This window comes from Nanorana parkeri, unplaced genomic scaffold (assembly GCF_000935625.1).
Source record: "Nanorana parkeri isolate BGI_ZX_2015 unplaced genomic scaffold, ASM93562v1 scaffold1, whole genome shotgun sequence".
NCBI classification, from domain to species: domain Eukaryota; kingdom Metazoa; phylum Chordata; class Amphibia; order Anura; family Dicroglossidae; genus Nanorana; species Nanorana parkeri.
The window spans coordinates 5,178,607-5,202,310 of NW_017306269.1; the positions used below are offsets into that span (position 1 = coordinate 5,178,607).

General features: G+C 43.6%; 1 protein-coding gene across 1 annotated transcript; it reads left to right on the forward strand.

The window, feature by feature from the left end:
* Nucleotides 1–8,895: 8,895 nt before the first annotated feature.
* On the forward strand, nucleotides 8,896–19,196 carry LOC108799417 (basic proline-rich protein-like). Its single transcript, XM_018571634.1, has 6 exons — nucleotides 8,896–9,000; nucleotides 13,944–14,004; nucleotides 17,178–17,297; nucleotides 18,283–18,444; nucleotides 18,533–18,658; nucleotides 18,930–19,196. The coding sequence occupies exons 2-6, from the start codon at nucleotides 13,958–13,960 to the stop codon at nucleotides 19,018–19,020; spliced, it is 546 nt and encodes a 181-aa protein (XP_018427136.1). The 5' UTR covers nucleotides 8,896–9,000; nucleotides 13,944–13,957; the 3' UTR covers nucleotides 19,021–19,196.
* The last annotated feature ends 4,508 nt before the right edge of the window (nucleotides 19,197–23,704 follow it).

Consider the following 23,704-nt stretch of genomic DNA (forward strand, 5'->3'; position numbering starts at 1 on the left):
GGGGGGGGGGGTATGGAGGTCGGCCAATGTATCGCATGTTTCCAATTTAAGACAAAAAGAAAAGAGACAATAAGTATCAGAATACTTAAAGCTTCCTATCAAACTTAGGCAGAAGAAAGTTGGAGACCCAGGACTCCCAAACCTTGCGAAATTTGGGCATACTGTCTTGCAATTTAGCCGTCAGTTTTCTCATTGACCAGGACCCACTGTAGTCTATTCTGGAGTGTAGAAAAGCAAAGTTTATCTGAGAGCCAAGCTCCAGCAATCGCCTATTTCGCGGCTGTCGCGGTGCGTCATTAAGATAAATTGGTGCTTAGTAAGGTTATCGGGGTGCAAGTTTAACAAAGCTTCACATGGATTAATGGGAAGCTGTCACCGGAAGAGTATACAACATATCATACACGTAGGACCACAGTCGCTGGACAATGGGACAGGACCACCAAGTATGGTAGGAATCCCATGAAAACAGTTCGGTGAGTAGCTGGGGTTCGCTCTGGTGATTTCTGCTAGGTACCTTGTACCACCTGAGTAAAACCTTATAATTAGATTTGATTGCTGAAGCGTTTGAAAAGCAGGATTTTGTAGTTGCCCAATTTTGCTCCCAGTTGTCATCGCCCAAAGTTCTCCCCAGGTCACACTCTCAGTTGCCCATATAGGTGTATGGATGGAAGGTGTTCTTAGATAAAAGGAGAGAAAGCAGTCAGTGAGGATCATCTCAGCATTTAGATTCAAATTGAGCTAGCGTAAGATGACCACCTGAAAGATGGACAGTAGAGGTTACATAGTGATTTAGCCATTTATCGGCTGCATTTGGCTCACTTCACTTTGGTTCAGCCGAACAACCTCAGCATGTTCGGCTGAACCGAAGGGAAGACTCAGTTCGTCTCAGTCGATGCAACATCTGGACCTCATGAAAAAGCACTTTGTCCCCATGCTGATGAGGACAAGGGCCTTTACCCCCACAACCCTGGCCCGGTGGCTGTGGGGGTCTGTGGGCAGAGAGGCTTATTTGCATTTGGGTACCCCATTTTATAAAGGGGGCACCCAGATGCCGCCCCCCACCTTGTAAATGAGTAGGGGGTAGTTGTTACCCCTATTCATTCACCAAAGAGAAAAGTAAAATGTAACTAAACAGACAACACCTTTAGAAAAAATCCTTTAATTGAACAAAGAACACAAACACAGTTTTTGATAAGTCCTTTTATTAAAAAAAAAATTGTCCAATGCTGCAATCCATCGTCATTCACGTCGTCAAGCGATGTGATTCCGTGTTCAATCACGAAGCCCGCCGACTTGCTGAAATAAAAAAAGTCCTGATGCCCACGCATCTGTCCACTCCTGACAAACTCCCGCCTTTAAATGATAAATTTGACAGCTCCGCTCACTAATAACAGATGGGAGGAGCAAGTAATGACATCACGACTCGCTCCGCCCATGTTTTCATGCCATGACAGCTCACTGACCTGAAATGGTCTAAAACAAATGGGCGTGATGTCACAACTCGCTCCACCCTTCTCCTTTCCTGCCCTGCCAGGACACTGCTCAGATAAAGGGTCTGGCTGGGAATTTAGTGCAGTGCAGTGTGTTTTGCCACGTTTTTGACGCATTCCAGGCCGTTTTTAACCACCCCCCCGTCCCTGGCCGTTCCTGAATGGCCGGACGGGAGCCTTACAGTAGCGGGAGGGCGTCCCTTACACGAGTGGGGAAACTGTCAGCAATGTAAACAGCCAGTAATGGCTGTTTACATTCAAGATATCAGGCGTCTCTAGAGACTAAAGGCCGTGACACACTGCACGCGAAGCAGCACGGAGCGGTGGCGCGCTGCCTATGCGAGCAGTGTGTCATGTCACTTTCTTCTTGGCACCTCAGCTTGCGAGACCTCGCAGAGCTGAGCATGCCGAGATGAACAATTTCAACTTCAGCCAATCGGCTCGCGCGTATAAACCGGCGCGACGGGATGCGACGTCTGGCCGGTTGTTACAGACGAGCCGATTGGCTGAAGGTGCAGTCAATCATCTGACTGCACTCAGCTCACACACTGCACGCAAAGCTCCGTGCCGGAGAGCTTTGCTTCGCTCTGCACGGCTTCGCATGCAGTGTGTCACGGCCTTAAGGCTTGTAGTCGCTGTGGGTGTGCAGTTTAAAAAAAAATGAAAGCATAAAAAAAAGTCACAAGCTAAAAAAAAAAGTCACAAATAAAATAATGTAAAATAACACAAAAATTGATACTCCAGCTCAACAGGATATTTAGAGCTGAAAACACTACATTTACAATTGGGAAACTCCAAGTAAGAAACGATGCTAATGTACCCCTGTACTTATTCTTGTAGAGGGGAAGGCTGCCCTTATTGTAAAGGGGGCTTTCATATTCCAATAAGTGTCCCCCGCAAACCCCCACATCCATTTTGGGGAACAGAATGTTGGGGATGAGCCCTTATCCTAGAGCTCTGAGGAAGGGGGTGTGTCGCTGAAAAACACGTTCAGCAGTGGTAGCGTGTCTCTGCAGACAAGCAGAGCTTCTGGTCTGTCTCTTATTGTCTCCCACTCACCTCCACAGCAGAAAAATCCCTGATGACTGTCAGTCCATTGATGTTTTATATCCTTGCTTCATTTGTGAGTATCATTTGTATTCTTTTACCATTAAAAAGGTTTTATTGCACCAGGTCTGGCGCCCGGTGTTTTTTTGTTTCGTTTTCAAAACTTGCCTGAGCAAACTGAAGACAGATGCTGATTGGTTGCCATGGGCAACTGCTCCATATTCTGTCTGCTCCAGTTTTGATAAATGCCCCCCACTCTGTTACAATAAAATGTATGTCGGCATGGTGTTAATGGTGAAGTACACCAACACAGCCCACAAATGTTACTGCAGATAGGGTATTACCACAACACAGGTGTGCGGCTAGCCTCCAGATTTTTAGCATAAGTTGCTTATTTACAGTTTTGTATACCTTCAATTTTTAACGTTTCTTAAAAAGACCCACTCTTAAATGTATAAATATTTGTTATTTAGTAACTCAGTACAGTTTTATCTGTTAGATTCAGTAGGAATTGTGTGAATTATTTTGTTTTTGTGTGTGCTGATAATTATTTTAGTGCATTTTTATCAAGAAAATTGTTTTAATAAACATTTGTGCAAGTGATCTGGCACCTTCACAATCCCATATTTTTATTCCATAGGTCATGTGCTTTCAGAAATTGTGTGATTTGGGGTTTTTTTTTGTAATAAACTGAAAACTGTAAGTGACACGAAGAAAAAAAAAATAAAAAAATGGTCTGGCCTACTGAGGTAAAAGTGGAGAGCAGGGCCTGGCAGTGAAAGGGTTAAAGGGATACGCTCACGTTTAGTTTACTCATTTGTATTGAGCTTGTAGTCCATCACGGGAGTGAGCTTGGAGCGGTGACTACTTTACAACATACACAGGGACCATGGGGAACAAAAGTAGCCACCCTCCAGAAGGAAGGACAATGCCAGCACCAATTCAGAGATGATTTGAGACTCTACAGCCGAGTGATGCACAAGTAAGGTCCAGTATTGTTAATAGTTAAGGTATGTGAATGTATTTTTAAAGAGGAAATCCAGAAATGTAAAAACTTAATGCTTGCAGTGTGGCTACCCCCTGCACTGCAAGGGATAATTGCTTGTTTTGGTCTAGGGCCTCAAATAAACAAATATACTCCCTCGATCCCGCCTGGCTGATAGACTGGTCCCCACAGTCTCTTCTCCCCTGGGCTTTGGTGGTCTAAGCCCTGCTGATATAATCAAGTCTAATGCAGTTCATTTACCTGCATTAGACTCTGGTAGTTCTGCCACTGCAGAAGCTGTAGAGAGACTAAAAATTCCAGCAATACATTATATAGCAATGCAGAATACCACCAGCTAGAAAGCACTACAAATCCCAGCAATACATTATACACCAATGCAGAATAATATCACCAGCTATAGAGGACTACAAATCCCAGCAATACATTATACACCAATGCAGAATAATATCACCAGCTATAGAGGACTACAAATCCCAGCAATACATTATACACCAATGCAGAATAATATCACCAGCTATAGAGGACTACAAATCCCAGCAATACATTATACACCAATGCAGAATAATATCACCAGCTATAGAGGACTACAAATCCCAGCAATACATTATACACCAATGCAGAATAATATCACCAGCTATAGAGGACTACAAATCCCAGCAATACATTATACACCAATGCAGAATAATATCACCAGCTATAGAGGACTACAAATCCCAGCAATACATTATACAGCAATGCAGAATAATATTATCAGCTCTAGAGGACTACAAACATCTGCAACGCATTATACAGCAATGCAGAATCATATAAAGCTAGATACCCTGTGATGCTCACCAGGGCTGTGCGGTCTCACCGTGGGTTGTGGGCAGTTTCACCAGGGCTGTGCGGTCTCCTCAGGGCTGTGCAATCTTACCAGGGTTGTGCAGCGTCTTTCCAGGGCTGTGTGCGGTCTCCCCAGGGCTGTGTGCGGTCTCCCCAGGGCTGTGTGCGGTCACCCCAGGGCTGTGCAGTGTCTCCCCAGGGCTGTGCGAGGTCTCACCAGGGCTGTGTACGGTCTCCCCAGGGCTGTGCGAGGTCTCACCAGGGCTGTGTGCGGTCTCCCCAGGGCTGTGTGCGGTCTCCCCAGGGCTGTGTGCGGTCTCCCCAGGGCTGTGTGCTGTCTCCCCAGGGCTGTGTGCGGTCTCCCCAGGGCTGTGTGCTGTCTCCCCAGGGCTGTGTGCTGTCTCCCCAGGGCTGTGTGCTGTCTCACCAGGGCTGTGTGCTGTCTCACCAGGGCTGTGTATGGTCTCACCAGGGCTGTGCGAGGTCTCGCCAGGGCTGTGTATGGTCTCACCAGGGCTGTGTATGGTCTCACCAGCACTGTGTATGGTCTCACCAGGGCTGTGTATAGTCTCAACAGGGCTCTGTGGGGGCTCACCAGGGCTGTGCACAGTGTTTCACTCGCCTGTGATTAAAAGGCATGGCTGGATCTTAAACAGGAGAATGGTGACCTGGAGTTAGTCATGGACCTTCCTTTAGACTAGGGTTGCACAGATTCTTTTCGAGTACCAGTGCCGATACTTGGCATTTTCAGAACTACCAGGGTTGCAGCTGGGACGGGGCTCTGGTGCTCCACCACTGTCCTGAAATCATTAGTCTGTATTGTTTTAGAAAAACTGTCACATGACAATAAACAAAAATGTATCAGTACTCGTACTCGCAAAACTGGTATCTGTGCATCTCTTTATTTATATTTATAAAAACAAAATCGTACATTAAAGCAGAGATGTACAAATCCCAGGAGCTCCGTGTGCTCCTTACAAATGACAGCTGCCTCCTAATTTTTTTAATTTTTCTCTAGTCTAGTCCTGGAGCTCAAAAGTATCGGTAAGTGTACTCGTACCGAGTACTGTAAACGGTATCTGTGCAACCCTACTTGAGAGCTATGATTGGGAGGCAGATCAGTTGAAACTGTGAACTTCTGAAAGGCTGGACACACAGGGACATGCAGATAGGAGATTGAGAACTTCCTTGATCACATTTAGTCTCCACAATAAACTGAAGGGATGAAATGTTCCAGGGCTAAAAGAAAATTTGATTTGTATGCTGAGCTGTTTTAAATTCAGAAAGGAGGCAGAGACAGCCAGACTTCTTGGGATACAATGTGGGAGAGTAGAAATTCATAAAGTTCTCTTTGCGGGAACAATGCAGAGAGCTCCTTGAGAAAAGATGGAGATGGTGTGCAGGTAGCGGAGGACTTGAAACTTAAAAGTACAATTTGAATGATTCCCCTATCCTACTACCATGGCCGTGTTGTGATCTTCGGTGCACTTCAGACTTTACTTCTTTTCCTTTTACTCCAGGTTTGAAATGAGTACAGGAGCTGCCACTGGATGGAGCATTACCAGGATCTACCTAGGAGGATGCAGTCAGGATTTTTAGACCCGCACACTCATACTAGGGCCAATTTAGACCGGAGCAAATAAACCTACCAGCATGTCTTTGGAGCGTAAGGCCTCATTCACAAAGCTTACTGTCGGCATATCAGATCGGTGCTGCATGCACGACCGTATAGGGCAGCTCCCAGGAAGGACAGGTGCTGCATGGTATTCCCCCGAACTGCACGTCCATACGGGTGCGGGTGTCCCTGCTCAGATGCAGACAGGATCCATCCTGTCTGCGCACGAGTACGGACACCCGCACCCGTATGGATGTGCAGTTCAGGTGAGCGTACGGCCACGTACTCACATAGAGAAGAACAGGCTGCTGCGTACAATCACACGCAGCACCTTTCCTTCCTGGGAGCGGTCCGATACAGCCGTGTACGCCGCACCGATCTGTACGGGCCGACAGTAAGCTGTGTGAATGAGGGCTTAAAGGAAACAGACACAGGGAGAACTCCATGCAGATAAGAGTCCTGGCTGGGATTTGAACCCGGGACTCCAGTGACCAAGACAGTTGTGCTATCCACTGAGTAGATGGATAGCACAGTAGAGCTGATTAGATGAGCTGCCTACGTTTATTTTCTTAGTTTTATTTTTAAATTGCAACAGTAGAGGGTGAAAACTAAAAGAAGAATTACCTGTAAAAAAGAGGTTCTATACTTGGTTCTGCATGTATTCCACACTTCCGGGTTTGTAGAATACCTGCTCCCCCACCGCATGCTGTGGTTTTTCCTAGCAGCTCAGAGATTACTATAGGACGTATGAGGGAGAAATCACATCACGCAGCAGAGAGAGCATGCATTCAATAGACATGTAAGCTGCGGTGAAATGTGGTTCAGATATTTTGTTATTTCGGAATTCGGGATTCGGATCTGAAATTCAATTCGGTTTTGTTTTGGATCCAGACAAAATCCGAATTTTCGTTAGTTTCTGATAAGTTTACGAATATTCGTTGTGAATAACACAGAAAACCATATACAGATATTAATACTGAAGCTGAATCTCCTAGACCCGAATGGCTCCCAATTGCATTTGGGAACCTCAGCTTTAGTAATACTATATACAGTTTGTATATTGCTCCCAGAACCGAATGCCATTCAGGGCTAGGAGCCTCAGCTTTAGTATTGTATACATACATGGCAACTAGAGCTGCAACAATTATTCGATTAAGTAGATTAAAATCGACGATGGAAAACGTCAACGTTTTCCATCGTCGATTCGTCGGCTAAAATTTAAATTTCCCACTCACGCCCGCCTGCACTGCAGAATGTCACCAGCTATAGAGGACTACAAATCCCAGCAATAATACATTATATACAGCGCAATGCAGAATCACGCCAGCTACAGAGGACTACAAATCCCAGCAATAGTACATTATAGTATAATGTACTATTGCTACATTCCTCTATAGCTGCTGGTATTCTGCACTGCGCCGCTGTATAATGTACTATATTGCACACCACACTCTTTTTTTTACTTCCACCGCGCCAAGCTTGCTCCCGTGATGGACTGCACTCTCAATAGAAACTAGTAGTCCATCACTGGAGCCGTTTTTTTTTTTTAATCCGGTTTAATCGAACTTAATAATCGGCTAACTAATCTATTATGAAAATAATCGTTAGCTGCAGCTCTAATGAAAACTGAATCGGACATGTGACTTATCTGGCCAATCAGATGTTTTTCAGTTTAATGCATCCGAATGGGTCCGAATACGAATTTTCGTTACGGCAACATGGGAGCCCATTAAACCGAAAAACACATCTGATTGGCCAGAAAAGGAAACGAATCGCACATGTCTAGTATTCAACACATCCAAAGGGCCGAATAATTGCTGTGACCGAGGAGGAGCCTTGCAGCGTGTTTCAACACATGGTCCGCTGGAAAGGTAAGCATAGAACATTTTATTTGTTACAAGTAAAGCTGGACATACACTGGTAGAATGTCACAGGGATGTTCACATGAAAAATCTGGTCAGAACATTAGGTTGGTGATCAATCGAAAGTTCGAACTTATCGAGTTCTGGGACCGCATTACTTCCGGTTTCCTTAGAACTACGAGGTTTGCACACAAAACTTCTTCTGCACGAGCGCCATCTGCGGCGTTGCTCTATACACATGCACCACAGCAATAAAATGAAGTCGGATCACAGTAATAAAGCACGTTATTTATCTCCGGTGCCCCACTCAAGCGGCGGCCATATTGAGTGGGGCACCGGAGATAAATAACGTGCTTTATTACTGTGATCCCACTTCATTATATTACTTTATTGCTTTGGTGTATGTGTATAGGGCAATGCCGCGGATGGCGCTCGTGCACAACAAATTTCTTGCCCAAAACTCCTACTTCTAAGGAAACCGGAAGTCATGCGGTCCCACAACTCGATAAGTTTTTAATATCGACAGAACATTATCCTATCAGAGACTTGACAAATATTGTGGACATTTTTTTGATCTTAGCATTCTTTTTTGAATGAATAGAGTTTCCCAAAGGGGAGCCACATTCACTGTTAGAATTTTGTTAATTGAGAACAAATTCGATTCTGCTCATTCACTTTTTTTTATTTGGTCACTACAGTTCATCGATTATCAATCTGACCCTATTAACTATTAGAAAAACGTTCCCAAAAACATTTTTTTTAACGAAATCCTACTGGTGTATGGCAGGCTTAATCCTGATTTCAGTTTTCACCCTGTAGTGACAGGTCAGATCATCATCAGGCGGCAGGTCACATCAGGTAATTTGATATCAAACAAGCGCTGCTTTCCATTTAATCAGTGTACGGAACCTCTCAATCATGGCGCCCCGTGGCTCCGCCCTCTGTACGTAGCTTTCTGACCTCCTGCTGGACTCTGATCGGTTCGGCCAATCGGCAACCAAGAGGCTCGGCCCCCTGAGCTCAGCCAACGCGCGCTAAAAGATCCCGAGTGACGTCACCAGGCGGTCTCTCTGACGAGAAGGCGCCGCCATTTTCAGTCATTGGGCTAGAAGAACGGAGAGAGGCGGCTGTGGTGCGTTCTGTGAACGGTACATTGGGGTAGGTTTACCGTCTCGGTGACAGGAATTCCCTTTGCAGGTGGACGAAGCCATCTTTGGATGAGAATTACTGTTCCCGTGGTCTTAGCGCCTGGTCACGTGACAGTGTGCCATTGTTGGGCATCCCCAAGCTCCACATTGGAATTGGAGCAATTTCCAGGGAGACTGAGCTGCTGCATGTAAAGTGTCTCGGGGGGGCGGGAGGGGATCTATTGAACAGCCTATAACCTGTACCAGTGAATATCAGATCCATCAATGGATGTACTGGGTGCTATGTGATTGGCTGCCTCCTGGTCCTCTTTGATGCTGCAAGTATGTCCCCTGGAAGGATGTGGTGACACCAGGAAGTCGTCATTGTGGATCCCTGGTTCTGTATGACTTAAGGATGATGTGTGTGGGTTTTATTTTTTTTGTAGCCACCATAGTTTAAGATTGCTAAGATTATAGACAAGGCAGTGGGACAGATTATTATTTTTATTATTACTACTGTATCTAAAGCGTTTTTTTAAAAGTATAGAGTAGTGAACGGGTTCATGCCCATGGCAGGTTAACTTTTGCTATCTGGGTACCATTGGGGAGTTTTCCTTTCAATTCTTGTTCCAGGGACACCACAGGAAGTTAGAGGAAATGAGGACTGAGGGGGACGCTCCTCTGTTAGACAGCTGTCACTAAAACAAGTGTCCCCATTAGACAATTTTCGCTTACCTCTTGTTCTGCAGACAATGCCAGAATTTTGGGTTTCCCATCACTTTCTCACTTGGTGAGGGGGAATCTCTCCACAGGGCACACCGATCTAATCTATAATGAGAACAGTTGTCAACTATACTCATTATCGATTAGTTGGTTGGATCCCCTAGCTTTCTCCTCCATGCTGGGAGGAGGGCACAGCAATCAGTGGGCTGGTGTAATAGGACATATAAACTCCATGCAGATACCGTCCTGGCTGGGATTGGAACGGAGGACCTCAGTGCTGCATTCAGCTGCCGTCTGCGGAATCTTGTCACTGGCAGCCGTCATTCACAGGCTGAAGCTATACAAGCGTCATGTGCTTACAATACAATTATTTTTTTAAAAATATATAAAAGGTGGAAAGTCATTTTCGGTTTCAGCCTGACAAATTCTGCTACGGGAGGTGCGTTGTAGTACCTTTTTTCATTTCGAAGAATTATAATTTTTATTAGTAATCCGATTTTATTAGTTTTCAGAAATGACAGTACAAGTCAACAAACAAACAAACAAAAAAAAAAACAGAGAGGAAAAAAAACAAGTATACTTGTTGGAATTACCCAGCAGGAAGTAACAATACAAGGAAAGGGGGTAAGGAGCCCCGAATTCCCCATCAGAATACAACTCGGGAGAAACATCACAGCCGCTCGCAAACCCTGGCGCACCAACTGGGTACCCGGCACATGCGAGTAATCAGGTGATGTCCAGGCTTGTTACATAGGTGTCAATGAAGACACACATCGGGTCGAATCTCCAGCCCTGAGCTGAGGGTCCCCCCTCACAAGTGCACTAGGAGTAGGGATGAGGGACCATCAGATCGCCCCCAAAACGAGTCACTAAATCAGGTGGCAAGCCACAGTAGAGCACCTGTGGGGGGCTCGAGCCGAATGTAGCCCTCCGCCTTGGAGGATCCATATCGGGAAGAGGGTCAGAGTAGTGAAGAGGCAGGGAAAGCCAGGTGTGTAGACGAGTTGGGAGTAAGAAAAGAAAGACAACAGGGTGTAGTAAAAGCGTAGCAGAAAGGTTCCTGCCCTCGAGGAGCTTACAATCCAAGGTCCCTATCTTACACAATGGGGCCAATTTAGACCGGAGCCTATTAACCTTCTAGCATGTCTTTGGCGTGTGGGAGGAAACCCAGGCAACCACAGGGAGGACATATGAACTCCATGCAGATAGCGTCCTGGCTAGGATTCGAACGGAGGACCTCAGTGCTGCAAAGCAGAGCTGCCATTAGAGGGCCTTTGGGCATGCTGGCATGTTTTCACAACCCTCAGGGTAGCACCTCTCTCAATCATTGCCCAGCAGTTCATAGGCCTACAAAGGTAGCTCTGATGGCCTAGTCATTTTTCACAATACAAAAGAGATGGGCTGACAAGTGAATGGCACAAGAGGTTAAGTATCCACTACCCTCTTCAATCCTTATTATATTTTGTCTTCAGGCATGCCATAGACATGAAGATGTAGTTGCCCCAAGGCGGTTCTGACCATAGAAAGTACATAAACATGCACGCTTGCACAGATTTAACATCCATGCTTGTGTGTAGACACTCTGGTGCTGGCCTGATATTGGGTTAAGAGCAATTCTACAGAAAAATCTATTACATTCAATGAATTCTTTCACTTGTGGTTGTTATCACAGGTCAGGAATAGTCTACAGACATTCAGGGCCAGTTCACACCATAAACAGTGCATTCCAGAGCAGTCAGCCTCCGTAGTGCACAGTATCGCATTCTAGACGGTTTTCTGCGTTCAGGGGCGGGAGGTGGTGTGGCCGTGCGCTGAAGTCAATGGTACGGCACCCGTGGCCGCAGTGCGATCGCCCGCACCAGAACGCGTGGCATATTAGTGCCTGGGTTCCTGTCCAGGACGATCTGCAAAAATGCTGCACCCCTGAACGCACGATTGCGATACACTGCGTTCCAGAGGCTGACCACTCTGGAACGCACTGTTTATGGTGTGGACAGGCCCTCAATGAGCCAAAAACATTCAGATACAACCACCTCTTGTGTAGGTAGCTTCTCCACCTTGGATTGGTCATTGAGGTCTTGTTAAAGAAACTTGTCTCACGAGATATGGGGAGATGGGGGCTCTCCTTTAAAAATGATGGTTGTCTGGCTGTCTTGCTATTTGTTTATGTCAGGGCAGTTTTTGAGAGATGATGGCAAAACTGTTGCAGAGGATGATGGTGAGTGTTGCTCATAACAGTCTCTGGTGTTAGCTTTTATGTTTTAATTTGTCCTACGGTAGCTGGAATATTACCGCTAGGGGCGGCTCCACTTTTATTTTTTGCTTTTTGATCTTGGCCAGTTTAATGGGAAAAAAACCCCAAAAAAAACGAAGCTGTTCTTTTCACGGCTGATTTGATGTGATAATCAGGCCCTGATGTGTCATTTTCGTTGTGTATTAAAGATCCTGATAAGCCCGTGGGCATCATATGACCAAATCCAACAGCTAAACGGCACAAAGCATGATGGAAGTGCCGGGGCAGTTTGTCAGTGATTGCATTCCTGTACTAATGTGGTCTTGTGCCTCCAGTCTGATCCATCACATTTGTAGTAAATACAAGACTTCACTATATCATCCTGTGAAATATTTGGGCACCAATGATGGGCTACAACACAATGGTTATAAGTAGACTTCAGTAAATTTGCATATCAAGACAGTCGGCGCCTAAGATGTTCGTTGACTCGCGTAGCATGAAATTATGACCATTCACAGTTGCACTATGGAATATTCAGACAATTCTGTGTTGAAGCCTATGTGGTATTAAAATAATTGAATTCTCATTTTCAGTGGATGGTTCTTCTCCCATATGTGGTTACATGCTGGAGCGCTTAGCCTGGTTGTTGGTGATGAGCCCCGACCAGCTGCTCGCAGCACATGCTGGTCTACACCCCAACCAGCTGCTCATTGCACACGGGAGCGTCAATCTTTATGTGTAGAATAGACACAAGTTCCGGTTTTACAACTGGGGAGACCAACACCGGGAGTGAATGTAGCTGGAGAGCACATACGCTGTCTAATAGATTGGACACCTTATGGAATTTTTTTGTGGAATTGTAAATTTCTGTTTGTACCCAGCCCATTGCCATACGGTAGATATGCATTTGGTGTAATTTGTGATGCTCAATATACCAACACCATATGCATACATGCATTACATCTGTTTTGCTGCTATGTCCTCCCTGCCCAATATCTGTACCACAAATGGGGGGATAAAACCAAAAATGTCCTTTCTTTTGCTAACCTCCCCCCACCCACATCATCAACACAACAATAAGCTCATCTGTTACCCCTCTGGCTTTCTCCCACCCCCTACCACACACAGCTTCTTTGCCTCCCTCGACCCATGAAGCTCTACCGATCTTCTTCTTTACTTGGCCATAATCAGTTTCTGCTTTGTCTAGTCTTCCAAAAGTCTACAGTTTACTGCTCTTTTCTTGTTGACAATCAGCTCCTTATATGCTACATATGACAGTACACTGAGTGGCCAGATTATTATGACCACCCCATCAGTACTTTGTTGGGCCACGAGATAACTCCACGAGATGACTTCGTTGGGCCGCCTCGTGACTCCACGAGATGTTGAAAGGTGATGCGAGGAATCTGATACTGCACTGTTGCCCTTCTGTTGTCTTGTACCAGTCTTGCCACTCTCCGTTCTGCCCTAACATTGACTAGTCGCTGACGGCCACAATTCGCACGTTCAGACCCAGATTTTCGGCTGACAGTCCAGTCTCTAAACACTTTAAGAACAGCTGCTCTTGAACATTTAACGAATTCTGCTGTTTTGCTGATACTCGCTCCATGGCTCCGAGCGCCAACAATCATCCCACGTTCAAAGGCTGTTAAATCGCGTTGTTTACCCATATCTTCAGAAACAAATCACTTCTACTGTCGTGGTAAACAACCTGCTTCCCTATTTACAATGGTCTGGCCCTCTAGCAACTTCAGCGCGAAATTATAGCTAATGTTCCTGCAAACATCAGGTGGTCATATTAATCTGGCCACTCAGTGTATGGTCAACACTGGGACAGAAATGCAACTTTAGATAAGGTTCTCATGTTTTGGTTCAGGTGGTTTGTGATGGGAAGAATAACCATTATCTTTTTATACTTCAGGCAATGTCACACAGATTAAAAATCTCTTATCACTGGCAAAGGCTTTGGACTATTTATTTATATTTCTCTTTGTTTTTTGTTTTTTTTTTATTCTCAGGAGCTTATCAAAAGATGCCAGCTGACAATTTCGATGTCGCTACAGAACCCCGAAAACCCAGGTATTGTTTATGTTCTTGTATTAACCCTGCTGCTTTTTAAAAAACCTTAGAGGCAGCCTGTAAAATAAGAGGCTTTGTACTTACGACGGAAGTGATTCAGGGCTAGTTCACACTGGCCCGATTGGTGCCGGAATGCACTGGAACGCATTCCGGCCGGCTCACTTTGTTTTGGGCCAGGAGGGGGCGTGGCGGTGCATTGAAAGCCAATGGCACCGTAGCCACGCCCTCCGGCCGCAGTGCGATCACACGCACTGGAATGTGTGGCACATCAATGCCTGTGTTCCGGTCCGACGCGGTCAGAAAAAAAATGCTGCATGCGCTGTTTTTTTGGTCCGGAACGCAGGCATTGATGTGCCATGCGTTACGGGGCGGGCGATCACACTGCGGCCGGAGGGCGTGACTGCGGTGCCATTGACTTCAATGCACGGCCACACCCCAAAACAAAGCGAGCCGGCCAAAATGCGATCACGTGCATTCCAGCACCAATCGGGCTGGAACGCGCTGGGGCTGGTGTGAATTAGCGCTAACTCTTCACATTGTTGTAGAGCTGCTGCTGTCAGATACTGCAGGGTGCGTTGGATAGCGTGCTCTTACTGGGACCTTCATCATTATTGTAATTCTTTGGTGTCCAATTCAATGGTAACAATTATTGGAACGGAGCTACAGCATTGCAGGCACAAACACAACCTCATTACCAGTCATATTCTGTTTTCTGGCCTAATTGATGATTGGTTGTTTCCTGGGGTGGCCATGATGGGTTTTTTTGTGCTTATATGGAGGTTGCATCGGCAGTTGGTATATGAACAATTCTTCTACAGCTATCACAGTTCCAAAATTGGCATCAAAATGTCTGAACTAGTCGGTTTGCCATCACCTTGTATTGAAGGTTTGGTTAAAGGTGGTGTTGCCTCAGTCTGATCGAACAGCATTGATCAAGGCTGTCTATAGACCAGGATAGAAATATTACAGTGCATGTGGCAACAGGATAAAGTCTTCCGGTGACCAGAATGTCCTGCCCTGAATCTTCTCCATTCAGGTTTCTTTATGAGCCCGGCCACACCAATGCATCGCGTACATTGCCAGGAAGCGGGGAGCAGTTTCCTGTGTGCTCTGTCTAATGACTTCCCTGTCACATGTCATGAAGTTCAGGAAAGTTAGCGGCACACAGAGTGTAGCACGTTGCTTTTCTGATCAAATGTAGGTCTGAATGGGGGGAGCTGTTTGCTGTTATGCATACCTGCTGTGCGGCATAGCGGTGATCATTAAACCATGGAGCCAAAGACCGTGGGCTAAAGTTTCCTGAAACACTGTATATGCGGCTACTGTGTGCACAGGGAGTGGAGTGTGTGAAGAGAACTATATATGTGGCTGCTGCGGGAGAGCATAAAATGCTACTGTCACAGGTGGGAGCTACAATAAGAGGTGAGGAGTCTATACATTAGGTCTTGTTTTTAGGGCTGAAGCTTGACCAAAATACCTGTGTGTTTGATGCCTATGGCCAGCTCTATCCCATAGTGCAATATCCCCTACAGGACTTTAAATTGGCAGGTCTAATGTTTGTGAATGACAACTGGAGAAATGCAGCCGGGAATTCACAAATGTACTTCTTTATACTGTGTGTATGTGTAATATATCTATATCGATGCACCGATATATCAGCCGCCGAAACAGATCGGCTGCAAATGGCACTTTTGGCATAATGCCGAAAATTCAATTTTCTGGTCGATACAGCTGTGCATCTATTCTTTCTCTCCTCCCCCCTGGACGCTGCTCTGTGGCCCAGCGGGGAGGAAAGAAACTATCGCAGGTGGCCGAGCGCTGCGGGAGGAGAGTGCTGTGAGCGGCCGGCGTCTCTCCTCCCCGCACCGCTTAGCCTCCTGTCACAGATCAGAGGAGGGCGGAAACAGCCAGCACTGTTACAGAAGGCTGAGCTCTCCTCCCACACCGCTCGCTCGGCCTACTGTGAGAGCGTGTTAGAGAGGAGAGCGGGTACAAACACACAGCAAACAGTGATCGCTGAGTGTTTGTACATAATTGAGGACATAGGATGGTTACTATATATCCTCAATTATGAACGAAATGGGAAGTGATCTACATCACCTCCTGTTTATTCATGATTGTGGTTATGGTAAACACTCTGTCCTCATGTTATAAATGAACAGGAACACTCAGTATGGAGGATTCCTGTTCTTTTATAACGGGCTGCAGAAAAAGAGATTGAGGTCTCTGTGTCCTCCAATCTCTTTTCTATTTTAAAAGGGAAATATCAGAGATCTGTTTAGAGCTCTAATATTTCCACGAAGCCCCTAAAAGTAAAGTAAAAAATGAAAATATAAAAAAATAAAATAAACAAAAAGTTTATTAAATAAAAAGAAAATCTGAAAGAAAATTGGAAGGAAGTTAAAATAAACATTTTCGGTCTGAATTTTTATATGTGTATATATATATATATATATATGTACGCTTACTGGTTGTAAATGTAAACATTTCATAGAATCTGGATGTGTTCTAATGCATTGTGTACCACAAGGAATTTGGCATTGGGATGACCTTAAGTGAGTATGACCCTACTCTACTTCACACTATGAACACATTCAGACTGGAGTGCAACTGGTTTGGTACAGCTTCCAGCTAGATTACTGGAATGCATGTCTTTATACGGTGGTAGCCTTTTCCCCGTCACTGCTTTACCTCAGAGACATTCAGTTCTCTTACATGGAAGGCTGTCAGAAGCTTGTGTCAAGAATGATGTAGATACATTTATGTAGCTTTGAAGGGTATATCGCACCGATGGATGGGGAAGTGGGTAGTTCTAAGTTGACAATAGAGCGGGTTCTAGAAGCACACACACTATGATTATTTAGATACATTAGCTACCTGGCTCCTGGGATTTCTAGAGCTGGCTTTTATGTTTATTGATGCAGTCTGAATTAAAGTCCAGCAATGTTTATTTAAAAATGTTTTTCCTTTTCAGAACCGGAGGTATAAATACGCCTCTCCTTTCCTGTGCTATTGCACTTATAAGTATTGGACTTAAAGGTGCCAGTTTGACAATATCATAGATGGCTTTTCTATATCACAGTGACCGGGATTAGATATGGATTGCTTGTATCTGCTTAGAAGTGGGTTATTATTACGCATAAGTAAATTGTTGTTCTTTGAAATCTTATAAGGGGACGAGGAAATCGTGGCAGAGGCAACTTTGGACGAGGGAATCGTGGGATGAAAGGACAGATGCCTTTTGGCCGAGGGAAGCTGCAAGATAAACCAATGAATGGAATGATACCAATGAGGTAGTTTTAGCTAAAGTTACTGTTTGTTTGGTGTTTGGTTTTTTTTTTTTCTTTTCTCTGCAATGTCTTCAGATTCTCCTGATTCTCTTCCTTTTTTTTCTTTTTTAAACTCTGTACTAATAATTGGGTAGCCAGAGACCATGTCATCTGGGCTTCCTAGGTGTCATTGATGCTGATTGTGGATGCTGAAAGAAAACCTAAAAACACAACTTGTTGGGTATGACTGGAGCTGAAGCACGTAGGTTTGGGGTTATCAATTTATTTGCTCCTATTACCAGTTTTATTACTCATTAATGGCATATTCCTTTGGTTGGGGAGTTTTGTGAAATGTATTGTTGACATGGAAATGTGTTATTTTTGTTCTCCAAAAAAAGACCGATTTTTGTGGAGACCACACACCTTACGATAATCGCGTGAAATCCCGCGATCGTACGATTATCGTAAGATGTGTGGGAGCTGTGCGACCTCTACTACTGTAAGGTCGCACGACTTTTATCTTAGGAACATGTTCGAAAACCCGCCGAGAATCGTACGATGTTCGGCGGGTGTGTAGCATGTTCGTAAGATAAAAGCCGGATGGGCCGTTGTGCGCAAGCGCACACTGCCCGTTCGGCATTGCGGTCATCGGAAGCCCGCCCCTCAGAGGTGCAGGCTTGTGATCATTGCAAGTACGATCTGCCTGTCTAAGATAGGCAGATCGTACGTTTTTTTAATTACCTTACAACCATCGCAAGACAAAAGTCTTGCAATGGTTGTAAGGTGTGTGCCCAGCCTTAATCACATAGGTATTGGAATGACATTTGAATAACTGAACATTTTTGCTGTTTTTCCCAATGAAGCCAATCGAGGCTTTCCTGCAGCTTTAAGTGGAAACGGGCAACAGCTTGTTTAGCCGTTACATACTCTATAATAAACATTATTTCATAGAAATACTTTATAGTGCAATTTTACAGTTTTATGTAATGGTCCTAATTTTTACTTGCAGGCGTGGAATGGGGCGGATGCACCCGTATATGGACCCCAGAGGACGTGGCGGAATAAGAGGGCGACCTCCAGGATTTATGCCGCCACCACCACTTCCTCCAAGAGACATGGGAGAGCCCTTTCCACCATCACCCCCACCTCCTCCTCATTTCTACTCTTTAAGGTTCTCGGAGTCTACTTATTTTTTTTTCATGCTTGCCAACATTTTCTTAGCCCTTTTTCTAAACCTTTTTTCTTCTGTGCTCGCACAGGCGTGGCCCTCCTCCTCCACCACCACCACCAGGGCTTATGGGCTTCAGAGGGATGCCACCTCCTCCACGTGGCCGGGGTATGTTGCCTCCACCCCCTCCAAGAGGGAACTTCATGCCACCAAGAGGGTAAGACCACTATTCCCCTCCCTTCCCCACATTTGAATTTTATTTCCCATACTATTACCATTATATATAATATATTTCCCCTTAGTCAAATATAGACACAGCTTTAGCTAACCATATAGGTGCCAAATTAATCTTGCATGCCATTTTTGATAAAATATATAGCTATATATACATATGTAGTACACATTTGAGTTTGTGTTTTTATTTCTATTGCTATTTTTAATCCAGTTTCCTATATAGCAAACACTTGTGATTTTATCCTCCCACACAGCTTTCCCAATGGACGCGGTGCTGCAGCACATCCTCCGCCACCTGGCCGGGGCCAGCGATGGCCCGTCCCGCCAGGTGGCAGACGCTTTTAAAGAGACACACTGTTTAGAATCCATTACAGATTTTAACTGACCGGAGAGCGAGCGAGATTTTTTTCCTTTTTGTCTTTTTTTGTTTTCATTGCCAAATGAGCATTTTTAGTTTTCCAACAGCCCTCACATGCTAATCGGCATACAAACAAAAAAAAAAGGCCAAACGGCATTATATAGGACAGACAGTTTCTCTTTGGACAATTCACCAAACATGTATTTCATAAATAAAAGTGTGGACGTTGGCTGCACAACGGGAAAAGAAATCCCAAGATGGGTCAAGCATTTAATGTAATTTATAAATTAAATATTGGACTTCTCTGCAACTTTTTTTGTTTTTTAACGGTTGCTTTTTACTCCGTGTTTTTATTTTCTGTTTTAAGCACTCTAAAAGCGACACTTGTCATATATACTTTTTTTTTTTAATGTAAGCACTCTAAAAGTGACACTTGTCATATATACTTTTTTTTTTAAAATGTAATGATGTTAACGCTAAGCTATGTGAAAACTATCTGGAATGTTGTAAGCAGTTTTTTTTAAAATTTATTAGGAGTAGGACAAAATAACTCTTCCTAACTATGTATACAAAGCTTGACCTGGTTTGATTGTTGAGTTGTATAGGGTAGTGTAACTGTAACCTGTAATACTACAGTGGCTGTCATGCACATGTTATATTTATTTGCATTACTTACAACCTTTTGGAAGAGTGACAATTTGTGGCTAAATTTAAAATCGTTCACACAGATTTATTTGTATGCTTGTAAAACTATTTCATTTAATTTTTTTTTTCAAAAACTGTATACTGCCTCTCGTAGTGTTTTTATAATGTGAGCAAAAGCAAACTGAAACGTGTCAAGTTGTATTGTTTTTTTTTAATGTACCGTAATTTATTTTAGCAGTACTGTTATACTGTAAACTGTACATTGTTCTGAAGAGAGCCCTACTTTATACGTTATGCTGAGGGCCGAACCGCAAATGAAGGCCGTTTAGTTTGGCTTTGTTCTTAAATTCCCAAAGCCAATAAAACAGATCACAGACTGTGATAAGTAAGAATAAGAAAGTCAGAGAGAAGCAGATATAAAGCAGTTGACACCGATAGACTGTTGTCTTTTTCAGATTTCTGAAAACGTTACCTTTCTTTTAGTTCTGCAGTTATCAATCAATGTTTACATTGTAACACTAATGTATACTGCCGAAAACAGTATTTCATGTTTAATAACTTTTTCATTTTTTTTTACCCCAATACAAATGTAAAACTGTTTTGGACTCGTGTTTTTAGTTTTAATTTTTTTCTTTAATAAGCAAGTTTACATGTTTTTTTTTTTAGCATTTTACTGATGGTGTGTCCTAAAGATTTTTTTTTGTGTTGCAAACTTATAACTAATACACCGCTGACAAAAAAATTAAAGAATAACCATTTAATCATCAATACACGTTCAGAGATGTGTGAATTGGAACTTTTGGCTATTCGAATAAATAAATCGGTAGCATAGCTGTTGATTTCAATGGAAACTGGCTTTCGGTGGCTTACACAGTTCAGGCCTCGTTTTAAAGTGTCCCTGCGGTCTACACAAAAATGGAGGCAGGCATTTTGTTGCCAGATTTACACTGCCGTGAGAATGCAGCCTGGCTCTTCACTTGCATCCTGTGATATGACTACGGTACAGTAGTGCTAGTATAGTAACAGGCAGTAGATTAGGGCATCAAGCCAACCTTTATTGTTCTGTTCCGGGCAGGGGGATTTTATAAAAGTGGTAATATTGTTAGCTAAAAACACACTTTCATTTTGAACTGCCAACAATAAGCTTCTTTTAATGAAGGGAAAATTCAGCTAAATACTTTTTACATCCAAACTGGCCATATGATGCAGTCCAGTTTTAAAAACCTTTGACTGAGTATTGGGATCTTGGGGTGGGCACCTTAAAGTACAGCTGAAGTATGCATTACTTACTTGCTCCTTCGTAGGTACATCCAACTTTTGCTGGGTTTGGCATCATCAGCTTGGCATCATCAGCTATCTTTATTGGCCTGCTCTAGATAGCTTAAAGAGGAACTTTAAATATAACAACATAGGCACCTTTTAGTAATGTTTAGTAATGACAATCTACAAACACGTACATATAGGTAATTGCCGGCTTTTTATTTTTTGCATAACTTATTTTTGGTTTTCTCCTCGTTCTACTCAGTTTTATTAAGGGCAGGTTGCTAGATCTCTCTTTACTTCCTGGAACTCTGGCACATGTGACCATGTACATCATCTCATGGGAAGAAAATGCCTTTCCCTGAGATCTCATGAGATTTCCCAGCAATACTCTGGTGATATAACCTTCCCAGGCTGCAATGCTTGTGCTAGATTACATCATTTTGTGTGAAGGTGGACCAGGAAGTGAGGGGGAAAAAACCTAAACACAGACCAGATGTGGGATTGTTTTAAAAACACAGTACATACTGCTACTTCACTGCAATGCTTGTGCTAGATTACATCATTTGTGTGAAGGTGGACCAGGAAGTGAGGGGGAAAAAAAGTAAAATAAAAATGTTTAACTAATGAATGTAAGATGATTTCATATCAGCATGCAGAGCTGTATGCTGATGTGATTTTTATTCAAAGGGGGTAAGGTCCACTTTAACTCCTGTGCATGCGGGAGGTAATTCATCCTGGCACCTAAGCATGCCGAGATTACATGCATAGTGTGGTGTACATTCTACTGTCGTGTGCAAGCAGGCAGGTAAGAAGTGTTTGTTGCAGAAGAGACACATAGTATATCTCTTTTGCAAAAAAAAGTCTTCCAGTTTGCAAACTTTTTTTTAGCAGGCAAAGGCGACTTTTATATGTTCTAGGTGAGCAGGTCAGTTAAAAGAAACAAAACTTGTTTTTTGATAGTGATTTTCCCCTTACTTGCTCTGTTTGCTGTACTATCAATGGGAACAATGTTGTGTAGGAGCTAAGTGAAAACAGTGTTAGGTACTGGCTGTTCTCCACATGGAAGGCAGCTATCTTAAAATGACACTAAACTCGTGTTAAATTTTAAAAATTAATTCAAGTACCTGAACTATTAACCCCTTCATGACTGAGGCCCTTTTTTCCATTTTTGCACCCATGTTATATTCCACATTTTAGGCCTGAAAATGACGTAAAACCCCCCAACATTATATATTTTCTGAATGCCAAGACCCTATAGAATAAAATGACATTTGTAGCTGTGGATCCTCAAATCATCTCTGAATTGGTGCTGACACTGTCCTTCCTTCTGGAGGGTGACTACTTGTGTTCCTCATGATGGACACACTTTACTAATATTTATTGAAGTTATACAAGGTTATTCACAAAAGGGTGAAAAGTTTGTTCACTTCTCCATTCTAGGACAAAATAGCTGATTTGGAACAAATGCCTTAAGTGACTTTCCAGTTCAGCGATGTGGTCCTAGATTGTTCACTGCTTTCTCCAAACTCTTCACCCTTTTGTGAATAACCCTGATAGTCTAACATGAGAGGCAGCTTGGAGCGGTGGCTACTTTACAACACACACAAAGACCATGGGGAACAAAAGTACCCCCAATACATTTTTGTTCATAGTTAAGATACTTGAATGGATTTTTGAGAATTCCTCAGTTTAGTGTCACTTTAAAGTGCAACTCTCTTGTTTCTTCTCCTTGACGTTCATCCTCCATGTGTTTCTCTGGAGAAGGCTTCGTTGCTGGATGATGGTAGTGGCAGCGTCCTTGGATTCTTCAAGAACCCTATAGCAAAATCATTTCAATGAGGTGAAACAGGAAGTTCATCTCGGCTTAATCTCCCACACAGAAATAATAACAGAAGATTAACCCTTCAACAGTTTATCAGTAACTAAGAAATGAAACAAGGAAAATCTGGTTAATTACAATGTGCATAAATTCCATATATATTCTTTATTGTACTGAAAATCTTGTTTCCAGATATAGTTTATAAATTATAGCTGTCTATAGGGGTAGCCACATTTCCTTATTATGTAAGCAGAGTAGACTTCTTTAAGCCTGTAGTCCATGGCATCCATATACAGAGTGAAAGGAGCCGGCTAGGCCCATGTTGGTGGTAAGATCGCTGCATTGGGGCTGAAGGTTAGTAAAAGCGATTGCCGCCTGCACTCAGGAAGGGGGATTTTGCCCTTTATGGGTTAACGCGGTAAAAATCCAACTTTTGTTTTCACAATTCACCATATTTTCCTTTGTGCCACTTTTATAGAATACCCAGATGGATGTATCGGTCATGTCCCCGGTGAAGTGAAAGTGGGGCATTATCATGACTGGCTGTCTCTGTTGTGTAGGCAGTGGGTGTACTCTAATCTGAAATAAAAAATGAATAGTCGGCCTTGTCCCTGCCACAGTAGGCTGTCTTAGCTTCTGTCATGTCCCCGCTCTGCTGTGCAAGTTGATATCAAGCCTTATTGTTAGTGCCCTATCAACCTGTGAAAGAATGATGCTATTATTGTCACCCTTTGAAGCACATTGAAGATGGTATGCAGACCATTGAAGAACTTTGCCACAGACCTTTTTTTAAGGTGAGAGTGACTAATTTGTTTTCTTTTAATCTGTGTGCTCGTCCTCTGGGCTTTCGCTATCAGGTAAGGCTCCACGTTCAGAGATTTGCTGTCATCTCTCAATGTATGCCTCTAATTGTGTGATTCTTCCCCCTCTGTTAGAAACTTGTG